The 16,883-nt window shown below is 34.9% G+C and overlaps 1 protein-coding gene and 1 pseudogene across 1 annotated transcript; one reads left to right on the top strand and one right to left on the bottom strand.

Annotated features, from left to right (window-relative positions):
- Positions 1 to 7,910: 7,910 nt before the first annotated feature.
- On the top strand, positions 7,911 to 10,909 carry LOC114371286 (annotated as a pseudogene).
- Positions 10,910 to 11,519: 610 nt separating this feature from the next.
- Positions 11,520 to 12,530, bottom strand: LOC114371285. The gene is made up of 2 exons (XM_028328763.1): positions 12,178 to 12,530; positions 11,520 to 12,093 (listed from the first exon to the last, which is right to left on the bottom strand). Exons 1-2 carry the CDS (start codon positions 12,528 to 12,530, stop codon positions 11,520 to 11,522), a joined length of 927 nt encoding a protein of 308 aa, XP_028184564.1.
- Positions 12,531 to 16,883: the final 4,353 nt, after the last annotated feature.

Raw genomic sequence — 16,883 nt, 5'->3', positions numbered from 1 at the left:
TGTCAGCAAGTCCACTTCCCAGCTCAATGTTCCTGTCAATAGTTGTTAGTTGACAACCTTTAAGTTTTTTTTATTGTTGATGCCTTGGTTGTTGTTAGTGTTTTGCTTTTAGGAACAAGTTTTTTGTAATTTTTCATTTAAAGCAGTGTTGTGCCCACAATGCCCCTATAAAAATTAAATTTGTCAAATTAATGCAGTTAGTAAATAATTAATGCAGTTAGTACAAAAATAAAACAGTAAGTACCATTGTGTACCTATTTGTAGGTTTAGGATGCTGATGTTGTTGAGGACCAACAAATTTTCTTATAAACTAATGTACATCTTTTTCCTACAAAAAATAAATTACCAAATTAATCTATATGAACCATGATGTAGTATGTTATGCATTTGTGAAAACTTTACCTTATTGATTTGTGTGATGTCCTTTTTTTTTATTAAGCCTGAACTCCAGCAAGTGCACCCAGAATAATATTCAGTTGCTCAAGCCGACCTCTAGCAGGTGCACCCAGAACAACATTTAATTGCTCAGGCTGAACTCCAGCAAGTGTACCCTCATTTCCACCATCAGTTGCTCCTTGACCTCCATTAGGTGGACCTTTACCCTCACCTGCACCTTGATTTGCACACTGAGCTACACCTTGAGTTGCACCGTCACCCTCACCCTCACTTGTACCTTGATTTGCATCCTGAGTTAGTTGTTGAGTTGCACTATCACCCTGACCTGCACCTTCATTTGCACCCTGAGCTACACCTTCAGTTGCACCCTCACCCTCACCCAATTCCCAGACTTTTCAACCTCTCAATCCAACCTTTTTAGGGGCTTAGGCATCACCTCACCTTTGTAATTTTTCAACTTGTCTCTAAGTGTTACAAATATATTCATGAGGTACATTCTAATCTACTCACACATTGTTATGATAGAATTATCCCTAGCTACTAGTATTGTACTATTAAATGACTCACTAAGGTTGTTCTTCAAAATATCACACTTTGGGTAATGTGAAAATGCATACTTAAACCATGTTTTCCTCTCCAATTTATACAACCAATGATATGTATCTTCATTGATGTCCTTAATCTGTTGCATTTTTTTGTTTCCACAAATGTTCATAAGTAGCTTTAGCAGCTCCCATCATCAGATCTTTCAGTATTACCCCACCACAAATTTTTTTCTTAAAATTGTTGTAAAGATGTCGCAGGCATAACATGTGCTCTATCAGGGTTGGAAATTCCAGAAAAACTTGTTGTAATCCCTGCAAATAAATTAACTCATGAAAATAATCCAAAAACTTTTTACATAATAATAAAGTACAATCCAAGAGTATAGTTTTTTTTACCTTTTGTTGATCACTAATGAATAATCATTTGTTGGTTTCAACACTACCAATATCCTCAAACAACAAATTCAAAAACCATCTCCATGTTTCCTTAGTCTCTATTTCTATAACAACAAAAGCAATAGGCATGTATTGGTCATTGGGATCTCTACCAATAACAATCAACAGTTGTCCTCCAAACTTTGATTTCAGATGACATCCATCAACACCAATCAAGGGTTTACAAGCCTTTTTGAAAGTAGTTTTTGGACCTTCTAAGCACATATAGAAACTACCAAATCTTGGTATTACTTCAATGGATGGTCTCTCCACTCGAATCAAGCATGAATTGATTGGGCTTCTATCCTTTAGTTCAACAACATATGACCAGAGTTGGGAATACTGTTGGACAAAATCACCATCAACGACCTGTTTTGCTAGTTTTTTGGCCCTCCATGCCCTAGAGCTTGTAATTCCAGTTGAGTAGTTAGCCCTTATGTCATCAGTAATGTCCTTTATAGACATGTCAACATATGTGGCCTTCATCTTTTTTATTAACACTTTGGCTATCCAGGTAGACTTAGCCCTTTTATTATTGAATACCCTACCACAAGTGTGTTTAGGCTGTAAGGTACTAAGCCTATATGTGTCAGTCTGACCTATCTTACTGACATATACCAGATAGTCAGTGCAATGCTTACACCTTGTTCTTGCTCGTCTCTTATCATTAAAATCAAACTTGATTTCTCTCCAAATTAAAACATTGTATTCCAGTATGACTTCTTTGAACTCTTTCAAAGAAGCAAACTCCAATCTCAACATCCATTTAAATTCCTTACAAAGCAACTCGGGGTTGAATCTTTCATACTTTTTCTTCAAAACATCTTCATTTGAATCATCACTACACAACTATTCACTAACATAACCATCTTCAGGAAAACTAGGTGACACCAAAAAAGTGTCACTGACATTCAATAAATTATGTTCAGCCCTCTTACCCCTACTAGCGGGCTTGTTTCCTCCACCAGTACCCTTGTTACCCCTATCAGTAGCCTTTTTACCCCTACCAGCACCCTGCTTACCCCTACCACCAGGCTTTTTACCTCCACCAGTAGCCTTCTTGTCATCAATATCTTTGTTCACCTGCCTGAAATATGCATCACTTCGCATTTCACTTGGTAGGTTTAAGTTTTCATCTAGGCTGAAGTAATCATCAGATACTTCAATTAATTCAACACGTACACATTGGCTATTAGGTATGTCACCATTTTTATGAACATAAACACTAGCACAAGTATCATCACCTTCCTCCCTCAAATTATACACCTTTTTTAAAGTTGTCATCTTTATTCATTTATTTTTCATTCTACCAATTTCGGGAACAAGTCAATCAAAACCATCATCCAGTCCAATTGCCCTTTCCTCCTCAGATTCATCTAACTCTACATTCTTTAGTGATTCATAATTATTGTCTTCACAAAAATTGTCATTCACAAACCCCTCATTACCACCAGCACATTCCACAAACAACTCCACCTCACAACTCATTAGCAATCACATAATCAGACAACTCCAATGCATAACTATCCATGGTCATCTCCTTACCGTAACCATCACCACCTTTCCACCATAGCCTTATTGGTTGATCACCATATCCAAAGTTTTCTTTTAAAATCCCAATTGCTTTAAAGAATGACCACTTGTCAGCATCTATATCAATGACACTTGCAGAATTGCTAGTCCCAACATATTGCATCACAAGGTCTCTTTGAAAGAAAGCACTGTGATGCAATTTCAATTTGAAACTCATGCCTGCAACACATATAGAAACAATGTTTAACTCCAAATAGTTTACACACACACACACACACACACACACACACACACACACACATGAATGTTAATTATGTAATTTGTACCCAATTCTGCCATTAATCAGACCCTTATCAAAAACTAATCAACCCTAACCGAACCCGATTAAACCATAAACCAACCCTACACAAAACCCGAAATCATTCGGTACACGAACCTTCCAAAAACCCAAAAAAATCCAAATGCAAATTTAAAAAATTTTTACTTCACAAAATAGGGACCACTGCAACTAGGTCATAGGAGACAAAGGGACCACTAACAAAGAAAAAGAAAATAAATAATACCATAAAACAACATTACCTAGTATAATTCGAAGATGACTCCTCTCTCGTTTTCGAAGACAACATGGACCACTAAACAATGCTACAACACATACACCTCAACGTACATCAACCTACATGAAGGAAGATGAAGATGAACTCACGTTTGTGAACAATGCCACTAGCAAATGAACCACTACAATGAAGTCACAAAATACATGAACTCACTACCTCGATAACACTTACAATTAGCCATTGAAGAAAGGGAATACCATTGCCGAGATGAAGTGTCGTTTGCGAGGTATGAATGATTTTCAAAACGATACAAATTTCATTCTGATTTAAATTTCATTTTTTTTATTTTTAAAAATGAAAATTAATGACATGGAAAAAAGGCGCTTACATGATGAGTGACTATGCATGATGACGTGACCTTCTGTCGGCCACATTATCACTTAACGAATGTAACCTAACAACAAGTACTAAAATGAAATGCAAAATTTTTTCAGGTATCTAGGAAAAAATAAATATTAGATAGTTTTTTGAAAACAAGCTATATTCCAGGTATGGAAAGTTAATTAAGCCAAAATTATTCAACTCAACCCATACTGTTTGAGTTTGTTTGAATCGATTTCGGTTCGCGAGTGATTCGTACCCATGAACACTCCAACTAGGTGTTATGTTTTTGTTACTTGGTTATTACATGGTGATAAATAGTAACTCCACGGTTTGTTTATTGCTAGATGGGAGGATTAGCAAATTACTACGTGTAACTACTATGTTCCTTATGTGCCACTTAGCAAGATTATAATATATTATATTACATTTAATATGCCTATAAAGGACCACTAGTTGTACGTTGAAAAATAAGTAAGGTTTTATTTGGGTTGGTCGTGAGTTTTTCGGTTTTAAATGTAATTTTTAAAATAAAGTGTGTTTAACAAAAATGAAGTTGAAATATTTTTAGAGTTATTTTCAAAACCAAGAAAAAAGGTTGTGAATTTGATTTTTAATTTTAAAAAACACATTTTTCGCATTTGACATTGATACATTTGTTGTCACTACCACTACCATTATCATTACCACTACCACCACCATCATCATTATTGCTATCATTACCACCAATGCCACATCTATCATTGCTACCATTGATACTATCATTATTGTCATCGTAACTGGTTGTCACCACCATCATAATTATCACAACCACCACCACCACCGCCACCACTTAGTGTCACCACCAACACCAATGTCACTGTCATCATTGTCGACACCGACATTGCTACCACCACCATCTATATCATTATCACTGTCATTGTCATCACCAACAACAAAAACAATAACACCTCTGTCACCATCACCACTACCAATAATACCACCTTTGTTATTGTCACCACAACTACTACCAATGTTGTTACAACTACCACTACTATCACTTGTTGCCACCACCAGTCCCCCTGTGCATGAGTGGTGTGAAAAAAGTTTCTATTATTTGTCCACTGATAACATTTATGGCCTCTAAGTCTGTTGTTGGGTATTATGCAATATATATTTATGTCAGATGTGATTCTGTTTTCTTTTCTCGCTAATTTCCTTTTTCCATTTAATGGTTTGTAACAGTTTAGGTATATATATGAGGTATAAAACAGAACCTAAAAAGCAAGGCACAACATTATTCCATTGCCGGAACTTGAACACTGGTCTTCCAGGTGATAGCCAAATAACCTAACCAACTACACTACAACGGATCATTGATTTTTTACGTAGATAGTAACAATATAATATATTTAAACATATTTTTGTAAAATTGCATTTTTTGAATAGATGTACGGCAGTAGTAATTGAAATATTAGAAATACATTAGATGCTAGATTAATCTTAAGTAGTCGATTCATATATAAGAGATGTCATTGTAGTAAATTGAGACTTTAATATTGTCTTAGTGTTAAAGAAAGAAAAAGAAGAGTGTCACAAATCAAGCTTGAACTAGAAAATCACCACGCATAGATCTGCACATTAGGTGCAGTAGCTATCAAGATAAAGAAAAACAGAGGCTATTGCTCGAGAAGAAAAGAGGAAAAGCTTATGAACAAGAAAGCAAAGAAATTGAGCAAGATGATCAAAACAAGCTTCTATTATTCATTGAGCAAAAGGAACTTATATACAGATTGAGAATAGATCCAGAAACTAACACAAAAGCAGTTACAAAGTTTGTTACAAATCTGTTAGAGTTCAAAATGAATTTGGCGGGAAATGACAGCTTGATTAAGAGCCCCCCTCAAGCTGGGAATAGATGTTCATCATTCCCAGCTTGGAAATCATGAATTTGAATGAAGCTGGCTGCAAGGCTTTGGTAAATGCATCGGCTAGCTGCATAGAGGACCGGACTAGTAACAATTTCAGAAGACCACTCAAACATTTCTCCCTAACAATGTGACAATCCAACTCAATGTGCTTAGTTCTCTCATGGAATACTTGGTTGGAAGCAATTTGGATTGCTGAATTATTATCACAGAAGAGGTTTGCTGGTTGATTAAATGAAATGCGAAACTCCAGGAGGAGATAAGTGAGCCATTGGATCTCACAAGTAGTTGCTGCTAGTGCTCGATACTCTGCCTCAGATGAGCTACGGGAAACAGTCAATTGTTTCTTAGATTTCCATGAAATGAGAGAATTTCCAAGAAAAATTGAGTAACCAGTAATAGAGCGCCTGGTATCACGACATCCAGCCCAATCAGAGTCACTAAAGGCTTGAATGTGAATGGATCCTGAAGCTGGGTAGAATAGGCCCTGTCCTGGTGATCCTTTCAGATATCGCAAAACCCGCGAGGCAACCTTTTGGTGATCTATGGTTGGGACATTCATGAATTGACTAAGTTGTTGGACAACATAGGAAATGTCTGGCCTAGTATTAGTTAAGTATATAAGTCTGCCAATTAATCTTCGATAGGAAGAAGCAGCTGTAGCTGGCAGGGGGTCACCTTGGCTTTGAAGATGAGTAGTACAATCCATTGGTGTAGCAGCTGGACGACAAGCTAACATACCAGAATCAGAGAGAATATCTAGAGTATACTTTCTCTGGCATAAGTGGATGCCTTGAGGAGATCGAGCCACTTCAATAAAGAATAGATCTATGGCATTCTAGATCGAGCCACTTTCTATTATTCATTGAGCAAAAGGAACTTATATACAGATTGAGAATAAATCCAGAAACTAACACAAAAGCAGTTACAAAGTTTGTTACAAATCTCTTAGAGTTCAAAATGAATTTGGCGGGAAATGACAACTTGATTAAGAAAGAGAACATTGTTGACGTGTGTCGGTGTGTGTGATGCTACATGTTTTGTGTGTGAAATTATAAAAAGTGGATTAAGATGGGTGCTGTTTGAAATTGGTCACTGTTTAAGTTTTTCTTTTTAGAGTATTTTGCTACTATTAACTTATATATAAAAGGTAATTTTAATTCATCTATTTGTATTCTTACATTTTATTTTATCTGTAAAAGATATTTTTTGAAGTTCCGTATATATACCATCATCTTCAGTAAGTAGAATTTTCAAAATAGTTAATTACACACAAGTCACATAAAAAAATAAAGAAAAAATAATGTTTGTTTTGTAAAAAATATTTATATTTATATTTATATTTATTTAGTTCTAAAATATTGGCATGTTAATTATTTTTATTTAAGTGAATTTTTAAAAGTTGTAGTTGGTTTTAAATGTTGCAACTAAAGATTTTAAATCATGTTTTTTTTTCTTAGCACATTTGTAGTTTGTGTTCATGATAGTTGGGGTTATAAGGTAGGATACTTTCATTTAACATAATAATGCTTTGTTTTCTGCATGTTCTTTGCATCCATGTGTTTGAACATAGCGCTTTAATTTTTAATTTTTAATTTTATTTTGATATTAAAATTCTACTAATTATCTTTATTAACAATGTGTAATATAAAATTATTAAAAATGACAAACGTTTTTTAGTTTTTCCATATTAATGATTAAAATTGAAGTTAAAAGAAAATTACAATGTAGAAAGGATTTTTTTTATAAAAAAATATATTATTTTACATTTTTTAATTTTTATGTTTTGTTTGTGCAGTGCGCTGAAGCGGGAACTCAAGAACACACAAAAAGAAGAAGAAAGGAAATGCAAGGAGGAGGAGAAGGCCAAAAGGGTAAATCACAATTCCATCTCCCCCAACGATAATACAGTGTTCCTTGTCATAGTTTCAATGGCAACCAAGAAAACTCAATCATCGTTGGACTAAACGCTTATGCTTTAATATTTATTCAATGTATGAAAGACTACATTTTCTATGAACTTAATGAATCAGTTCACAGAGAATTAGAGATTAGTTTTAGATTCATATGTTTGCATAACTTCTTTAGAACTTCTTTGTTTGTTGGTGGTGATGATGATGAAACTAGTGGTGTCATCAGTAGTCATATAGATAAATCTCATGAGGGTTTGTTAGTATTTTGTTTTCGATTTCCTTCTTCTTTCACTTTTGTCCAACCAAGATAACTAGTGCTTTCCATGTGGGTAGGTGCTGGTTGATATTGTAAAATTAGCACAAAAAAGAGGCCTAAAAGGTAATCTAGGAGGCTAGAAAGAATTCTTGAACAATCATGACAAAAAGTTTGGGGCAGGTTTGAGTGATCCATCAAAGAGATCCCATGAGGTATTGGCTGCATTTCTAAAGACATTTTCAAAGGAGGAAGAGTTGAAGGTAAATAACTTTTCCGTGCCCTATATGCACACTCAAACACAAAAAGATGTGAGTTTCATCCATTTCTCCCTTGTGCTCAGTTTTTTGATAACATCATGCGACATCATTTAAATCAATACATGTTGGAGCGACTGAAAGATAAATCTCATGATTCCCCTGAGCAAGTATGTTTTAATGGTGATTGTTCTGCTAGAAGTCAATTTAAGATTTGGGGTTATACATTTCTTGGACTATATACCAATACTAATAATACCGTTATTTTACTTGACATAACACATTTGTTTAAAGCAATTGAGTTATGACTCAAATATTTATAAGCATTTTGTTTTCATTTTGTAAGTTTTCTATCGAAGACTCAATTTGCTTCCTGTAAAAGTCATACTTGCAGCATGTGTTTTGGGCTTTCTGCCAACCCTTTATTATTATTTCCTTAAGTGATTCAACGTTTTTCTTCAATTTCATCTGGAAATTAAATGTTCTAATTACTCTTTACGTGTACCTTTTGCCTTGTTTTTTACATTACTATTTACATAGTTCGAAACTTATAATTTTATGAATTCTTGTTATCCTGACATATATTATCTAAATCATCATGCCAATTTGAAGTTGGCTCACACATTGAATATGCCTTGTTGCTGTAATCAATTCTGAATAATTGAAGAGACTGCAACTAATAATGACATAATACATAATCTCTATGATTTAGCAAAGACTCATTAGTGCTAATTGTTGTTTTCTTCTTGTTGGGTTTTGTGATTGATAATGGAGTGCACTTGAATTTCAAATTAATTAGTAAAAATATTAATGGTGTTGATTTCATTGGCACCTGCATTTTTAATAACTTTTGTAACCTGCTGATGTTGGCAGCACAGAGGCTAGTCCAAGCAACTCTGTAACATTCATTATATCCATTGGATTATTCATTTCCATTAATTGATGAGGTTTGTTGCCACCATCCGTAATTGAATATAAATGGGTGGATAGTTATACCAATTCATTATCTATGTTGTTTTTATGGTGTGGATTTGAAGGGGTGGATAGTTATAAACTTCAAAAACAAACCCAAGGTGATTAAGTCAACTGAAATGGTTGTTGTTGACTGCGAAATGGTTCTCTGTGAAGATGAAACTGAAGCGGTAGTTAAAGTCTGTGTGGTAGACCATAATTTTAGTTTATGCGTACTCTTTCTTTTGCATACCTCCCTCCCCACTTCCCCCACAAAAAAAAAAGAGTTTGCAATTAAAATGTTGTCCTTTTCAACGTTGTAGATAGATAATTTTCAAAACTTTTTAGGTCAAAGCTAGAAGAACTTGTAAAACCAAACAAAGAAATTGCAGACTACAGAACAAAGATAACTGGTGTCTCTTCTCAAGATCTAGAGGCAGTGACTTGCTCCATGGCTGATATACAGGTATTTTGTGGTTTCCTTTGTTTTCCTATATCATCCTTTCAAGTGCATAATGAAGATGTATTGTACTTCCATAGAAATACATGAACAAATTGTTATCAAGTGGAATCATATTAGTGGGGCACAGTTTGCCTAATGATCTGCGTGGCAAGTTTGATATACATTTTACTCTATTTTGTTGTGTCCTTATATCTATTGTTAGTTTTTGAGTATATGGAAGGGACTACTGTTGAATTATTTTTTGTGGTTCTATTTTATTTACTAATTTTGATTGTTTGCAGTGCTGAAGCTTGATCATGTTAAAGTGATTAACACTTCATATATCTTCCAATCCTTGGATGGATCTATTCACAAGAGACCTTCTTTGAATAGTTTATGTCAGGCAAGTAACAAATTGTTTACATACAAAAACTAAGTTCTCCTTTGCATGTTATTTAATTTATGAAGCATTATTATGAGAAATTACCACTTAGCCACTCCTTTGGAGGAATCTTGTTGTCTTGAATGCAAAGTCTCTTTGTTGTGCACTTGTGCTTGTCTATTATTTAAATTTAAATTTAAGATATTTCATCATACAAACTTGCGCAAGCAAATTGTGGCAAGATAGAAGAAAAACAGAAATGGAAAATATTGATATTATATTTATAGTTTATCAGCAATTGTTGTCTAGATGATGCAAAAGCAGCTATGGACCTTGTTCTTGCAAAGATCAAACATGGAGTTGATAAGGAATTTCCAATTGCATTAGTTCAAGAGCATGTAAGCTGATATATGCATCTTCGGTTCTAGATTTTAGTTGTACTCATGGTGGTTGGTAACTAAAGATCAATACTATTACTGTTATCTCGTTTTAGGTTTCAAAAAGTGAGCTGGCAAAGCTTCTTCTTCACAAGATACCAAACACTGTAAACATTGAAACATTGCATAAAATTCTTCCTGGAGATTTCAAAATTGAACTGAAGCTAGGTAGTGTGTCCTATGAGTATCTCAATGTTATGAGAAGAGGTTTGTTGGTAATTATTGAAATAGTGTATGTCTTTAATTTGAAGACATATAGGTTTGTCTTATAGGCACTCTTGCTGGCAGTCTGCCTTGGGTTACATTTTTTTGTTTGAGTTTTGAATCTAATGCATTGTAAAATCTACTGCAGCCTTCCAGGAAAGGTCAAGGAGCAAGTTATTCTGCCTTTGCAATTTTTAAAAGTCCACAAGAGGCAGATGAGGCCTACGAAAATGTCCAAGGAAGCCAATTAAAGGTACATATATTGTATACCAATGTCCAATGGTTCTACTTGATATCACTAAAAATGCTTGTTGATTAGATGAGCTAATGAAACACATAAATGTGTATTCCTCTCTCCACTATAATATTTGAACCTATTTATTCCAATAGAAATGTTTTAAAGCTAGACATGTATTTGATCCCCCTGCCAAAATCTGATGAACTCAATGACTTCTCCTTTATCTCTTCAACAAAATGAGGATATTTTTTATGCTGATAAACTGATATTGCAGTTGTATATCACCTATGAAGCACCGACACCGGACACGACACAGACACGGACACGTGGACACCTGAAATGTTGAAAATGTAGGACACGGACACGGCTATATATATATATATATATATATATATATATATATATATATATATATATATATATATATATATATATATATATATATATATATATAATTAAATAAAATAAAATTACATAAAATTAAATATGAGCGATATGCATAAAAGATCTAAATTAAAATCAAGATTTATATATTCATCATCATCTCAAAAGAATTTTTCCTATGATAATGAGTCACAAAAAATACTAAGAGACCTCATTATACAATTTGTACGCTTTATTTTTTTACAAAAAAAAAATTATAAAGCAAGATGATGAATTAGCAACTTCAAGTCTTCAAGAATTCCACAAACTAGCAATCATCATTGAAAAAGACACCCTCTAACTCTGGTTCATCTAAAGACAAACTAACAATTTCAAGAATACCACAATCATCAAGTGACCCAAAATCATCTCCAGCTACATCCCACATTTTAGTTTCCTCTTGATGATATTGTGGAGTATTCCTTGAGAGAAGTCGTAGGTTGCTATGAACAAATACTAAATCTTCAACTCTATGTGGTGCCATCTTGTTTCTCTTTAAAGAATGGATAAATGAATATGTACTCCAATTCCTTTCACAACAAGAAGATGAACAAGGTTGCGCAAGTAGCTTAAGGGCAATCTTTTGAAGTATTGGAGCATTAATGCCATGAATTAGCCACCAAGCTTTTGGATCCATTTGACCTCTATCATTTAAAGAATCAAGATCATCAAAACCTTCTCTTCCATCCGAGAAGTTGGTAAACTCAATATTCATTTTCCTCCTTACATCCACATCAAGAAAGAACCTCTTGAAGCATTTTAATCTTTCACGAGTGAGTTCCATGTCTTGATGTGGGGGAACTCGATTAGAATCTTCACTTAACCATTCATGACTATAATATCTACAATTAAAAAGAAATATATACATGATTAAAATTTATGTAATTCTAAAAAAAATGTAAGTAAAAAAGTATAGAGTCAATTACCTAGGATTTAAAGAATGAGCTAAACAATGGATAAGAGTGTTACTCTTAGTCCAACGGTCAATTAATATAGAGTGCACTACCTCATAAAAGGTTGATCCTTCACTCTCATTTCTCTCATATTGATATATGGCATTCTTCACCTTTTCAATCATTGAATCCCACATCTCATATACTAGATGGAGAGATGAAGCTTTTGTATCCGTTCTTCTAAGAACATCATAGATAGGGCTAGTGAAAGAAAGAATATAATCAACCTTATCCCACAATTTATCATCCAACAAAGTATCTTTCACAAATTTAGCCTTTGCAACATCATCTTCCTTATAAGAAGACCATTGGTCACTAATGACCATCTCTTAGAGTCATTTCTTCAATTGCTTGAATCTCTTGAACATTACAATAGTGGAGGCAAATCTTGTTGGAGCAATGGATAACAATTTCAATGAATTGAATGAATTGAAAATTGATAGTCTCATAGAGTGACTCATGACAAAGTTTTTCACAAACATTGCATCATCCGCAATTTGGGTGATCCAAGAACATTCTTCATAAGCAACATTATTTTTTTTTTTTTGTATTCTTGGCTGCACATATGATCTTCAAAGCAAGATTTAATGTATGGACAACACATGGAGTCCAATAAATGGAAGGAAACTCAGCCTCAATTATTAAACCTGTTGCTTTACAAATGGCTGCATTATCCGTCACTATTTGCACAACATTTGAGTGTCCAACCTCCATAATTACCTCCCTCATATGTTTGGCAATGAAATCCTTGTCTTTGATCTCATTTGAACAATCAATGGCCTTTAAAAACATAGGTCCACTCTCCGTGACAACCATGAAATTAATAAGAGATCTTCTTTGCGGGTCACTCCATCCATCACTAACAATGCTCACACCCTTCTGGCTCCATGCATTTTTAATTGGTTGTAACAAATTCTCCACATGTCTTCTCTCATTTTGAAGTAATGTTGTCCTTAATTTATTATAACCTGGAGGTTGGTAACCACTGATCTGATTGTTGCCAGCATAGGCAAATGCCTTCCTATAATGAGGATTTCTTGCTAAATGAAAAGGCAGCCCCGAAGAGTAAAACATCCTAGCAATTTCATGATCAAGTGTCTCTCTAGCTTGCAAATTAAAGGCATTTTCTACAGATGATGTCTTTCTCTTTTTTGGATCAACACCAAGAGTGTTTGTATCCATTTGGTGTTGAGTAGAAACCGGAGGCAATGACACAGATTTTGTTTTTGACCTCTCCACCCTCAATGTAGCCTCATTGTCTATCTTCTTCAAATCTATAAGTTTGGCAACTGTTACCTTTTGACAAACTCTAACTCTCTTTCTTGTCATCTTCAATAAGTGTGCCCTCACTCTAGTGTAAGACCCATTAAAGGTAAAATCACAAATATTGCATTTTATCTCATAATTTTCACCACCAACTACACTTTTTTATCTTTGTAACATAGGTCCATAAAGGTTTGGTATCATCATCTTGTTCTTTAGCTTGACTAGGACTAGAAGCACTCATCTCTACAACAATTTAAAAAATAAAAAATTAATGTAAACAATTTCTAAATAAAAAACAAACAACAAAAAGCAATTTGTAATCAATGTTGAATGGGAATGTGAAAATAAATACGTTCCAAAAACATGTACATGAAAAATACATAACAAATTTATCTCCAGCTTAACCAAAAAGAATAATAAAGATTTAGAAGCTCCTCGTGCTGCATAGTTCATGTATGGTTTGTTTGAAATTTGAAATAAGATGGATAAATAACTAAATAGTGAAGTTGACTATTTCACAACAAAAAAGGTAAATGCATTTCAAAATTTTAATTTTCAGGGTGGAAAATAGAATATGTAAGTTTTGTAACTCTACAACTTGCCATGCACGTCCAGGTGGCACCACAGACAGTGAATTACTTGGCACACAGGTAACCCAAGTTTACTTAGAGCGGGAACAGCGTGGGACCCATGGAAAGGGTAAAATCATCTTTGAAACATTGTAACAAGGGTAGATTTTTCATATTGTGTTGGACAATAATGATCTCGCATTCACACATTATTCATTCATACGTACGAATACTATAAAACAATAATAAGAAGGAAAATCAGAAAAGCATTTTCATGGGGTCTTACACAGTGATCATGACGACGTTGGCGTATGTAGCAGTGGTCATATTCTAATGAATAAGTCTTTGGAGAGAGAAGGGAAAAGTGGTATGTGTGTGTGAGAGAGAGAAACAAAGGTCAAAGCGAGGCAGTTGAGTAATTGCAACACCGTGGGGTGGGAAGGATAGTACTACCCATTGCAATGCATAGGTGTAATCATTTCGTGGAAGGGTCAGTGCAAACAAGATCAGAAGCCTCCTCGTGATTTTTTTACAATAAAATAATATTTTTCTCTTAATAAATAAATAATTTTTTAAAATAACAGTTATCTTCAAACAAAGAAATCAGACTTTACTATTTATCCAGTATTTGCAATTCAATTACTACCTATATTATGACTAGGTTGGTGATGTAGTTATTCATTAATGAAAAAAAAAAAACTAGTACTAGTAACTCATGATCATCATTGTCTTCCAAGTTAAAGAGAAGGAGGGCACACAATACAGATGACAACTACTTAACTCCATGGAAGATTTTGAAACGAAGAAGCTGCAAGGGCAACAATAATTTGGAGTTGGTTTTTAAAGAATATTTAAACCATTACTAGAAAGTAAAAAAAGAGTGAAACAGAAAAGAAAATCTGGAATGCAAAATAAAGGGGAAAGAAAAATGAAAGTGGTTTAATTAACTTTACAGAACTTGCAAGTCACTTCCCCTATTATTATTAAAAAATGTTTGTATGTGTGTGCATGAAAAAAGATGCTCCAATGCGTGAGAAATTTCACTTGTGCCACTCCTTTACTCCTCAAAACCCCACCATTAGTGTCTCATACACAACAAACCAAAGCAAAGGAATCCTCATTCCTTCCATCAAAACAGTGCGCTTTGCTCCCTCTTTCCAAAACCAACACATACTAACTTCTCCTAAGATCAGAAGCCTCCTCGTGATTTTTTTACAATAAAATAAAGTGGGGTACATTCAATGGCCTACGTGCTTTTTACAATGAGAATCTTGTTTTTTACAATAAAATAAAAAAAATGGAGAAACATGTAATACCCAGCAGATAACAGCCAATGGATAACAACAAGAAAGAGAGAGAATGTGTAAATGTTTAAAGAATAAAGTGGAACACCACAGTCCACACTAAACGAAGGAAAACCAGAGGCATCAAGCAGCAAGAAAAGAAAAACCAGAGGCAGCAAGAAAAGAAAAACCAGAGAAGAAATAGGAAGCAAAGCCTACCTGCGCGGGGAAGGAAACGAATACGGCAATGGAGGCGCTTACGGGAACAAGAAGGAGAAGACACAGAATGATAGAAGAGGTATTTTTTTGGTAAGCATTTTAAAATAAATAATAAAAAAAAACCTAAGGCTCTTAATGGGCTGCGACGCGCGTGTCTACGTGGTGGGCCGTGTCCAACCAGAGGTGTCTTCCTGTTCAACCGCGTTCGGTGACGGCGGAGGCGACGGACATTGCGTCACACCGAAGTCGTACGCGCATGCGTGTCCAGTGCGAGTCCGATGCGGGACACACCGGTGATGAGCTGCGTCCGTGCTTGTTAGTATATCACTGAAGCATATTTATTTATTGTGGAATTGTTGATCTATCCCACACTTGTGATGTACATTACCTTATGTTAGGATACATATTGACTTCCCCAGAAACTTGTAACATTCCATCTAAGTACAGGTGATACAAAGGAAGAAATAGCTAGCAGAGGCAACAAAGATCATCAAAAAGAGGTTCAAACACAGAACAAACGGGTACAAATAGCAGCAAAGGCAAAGAGGACCATCACAAGGCCCTCTTACATCAGGGACTACGTATAAAGAAAAGTCATGGAGAGGAAGCTGACCTAGATTTGCGCTGATATTGCCAGATGAGGAATTGTTGGTCATGGGGGGACAGTGTAGTCATAATTGATGATCCAATGATTTCCTAAAAATATTCCTTGGCACAAAATGACAAAAACCGTTAGCAAGGAAACTAGTATAAATAAAGCAATTGTAATTCATTGAGATATATGGAAAATATCAAAGCTTCCTTCTTCCTTGCCTTTCTGGAGGTGCTGGCCTCGAATCCAGTTTCTTTAATCTAACAATTTTGGTGCTCTCGTCGTTTTCCTCCCTCTATGGGCTCCTCTGATAAGTTCGATGAGGTTCTGCTTCGACTTTCCAACAATCAGCTGTCCTTGGGCGAGTCTATGAATACCCTAACTTAGAAAATAAATGCCCTCCTTAACAGAGTCACCCTCATCCTCTCCCCATCACCTTCTCCAACTCCTTCACCCTCTTCACCAATACCTGCAAACAACCACCGAATGAAATTAAAAGTACCTCGATTTGATGGTACAAAACCACTTGGCTGGATTTTTAAAATAAATCAATTTTTTGAGTACCATGGCACTCCTGAGAATGAAAGGCTTACCATAGCTTCATTCTACATGGAAGGCAAGGCACTTGCATGGTTCCAGTGGATGACTGGAAATGGCCAATTTACTTTGTGGCCGGTTTTCCTTCAGGCCCTACAAACAAGATTCGCACCATCACAGTACGAAGATCCAACAAGAGCATTATTCAAGCTT

Source organism: Glycine soja, chromosome 10, assembly GCF_004193775.1.
Source record: "Glycine soja cultivar W05 chromosome 10, ASM419377v2, whole genome shotgun sequence".
NCBI classification, from domain to species: domain Eukaryota; kingdom Viridiplantae; phylum Streptophyta; class Magnoliopsida; order Fabales; family Fabaceae; genus Glycine; species Glycine soja.
This window is presented reverse-complemented; position numbering and strand designations above follow the sequence as displayed.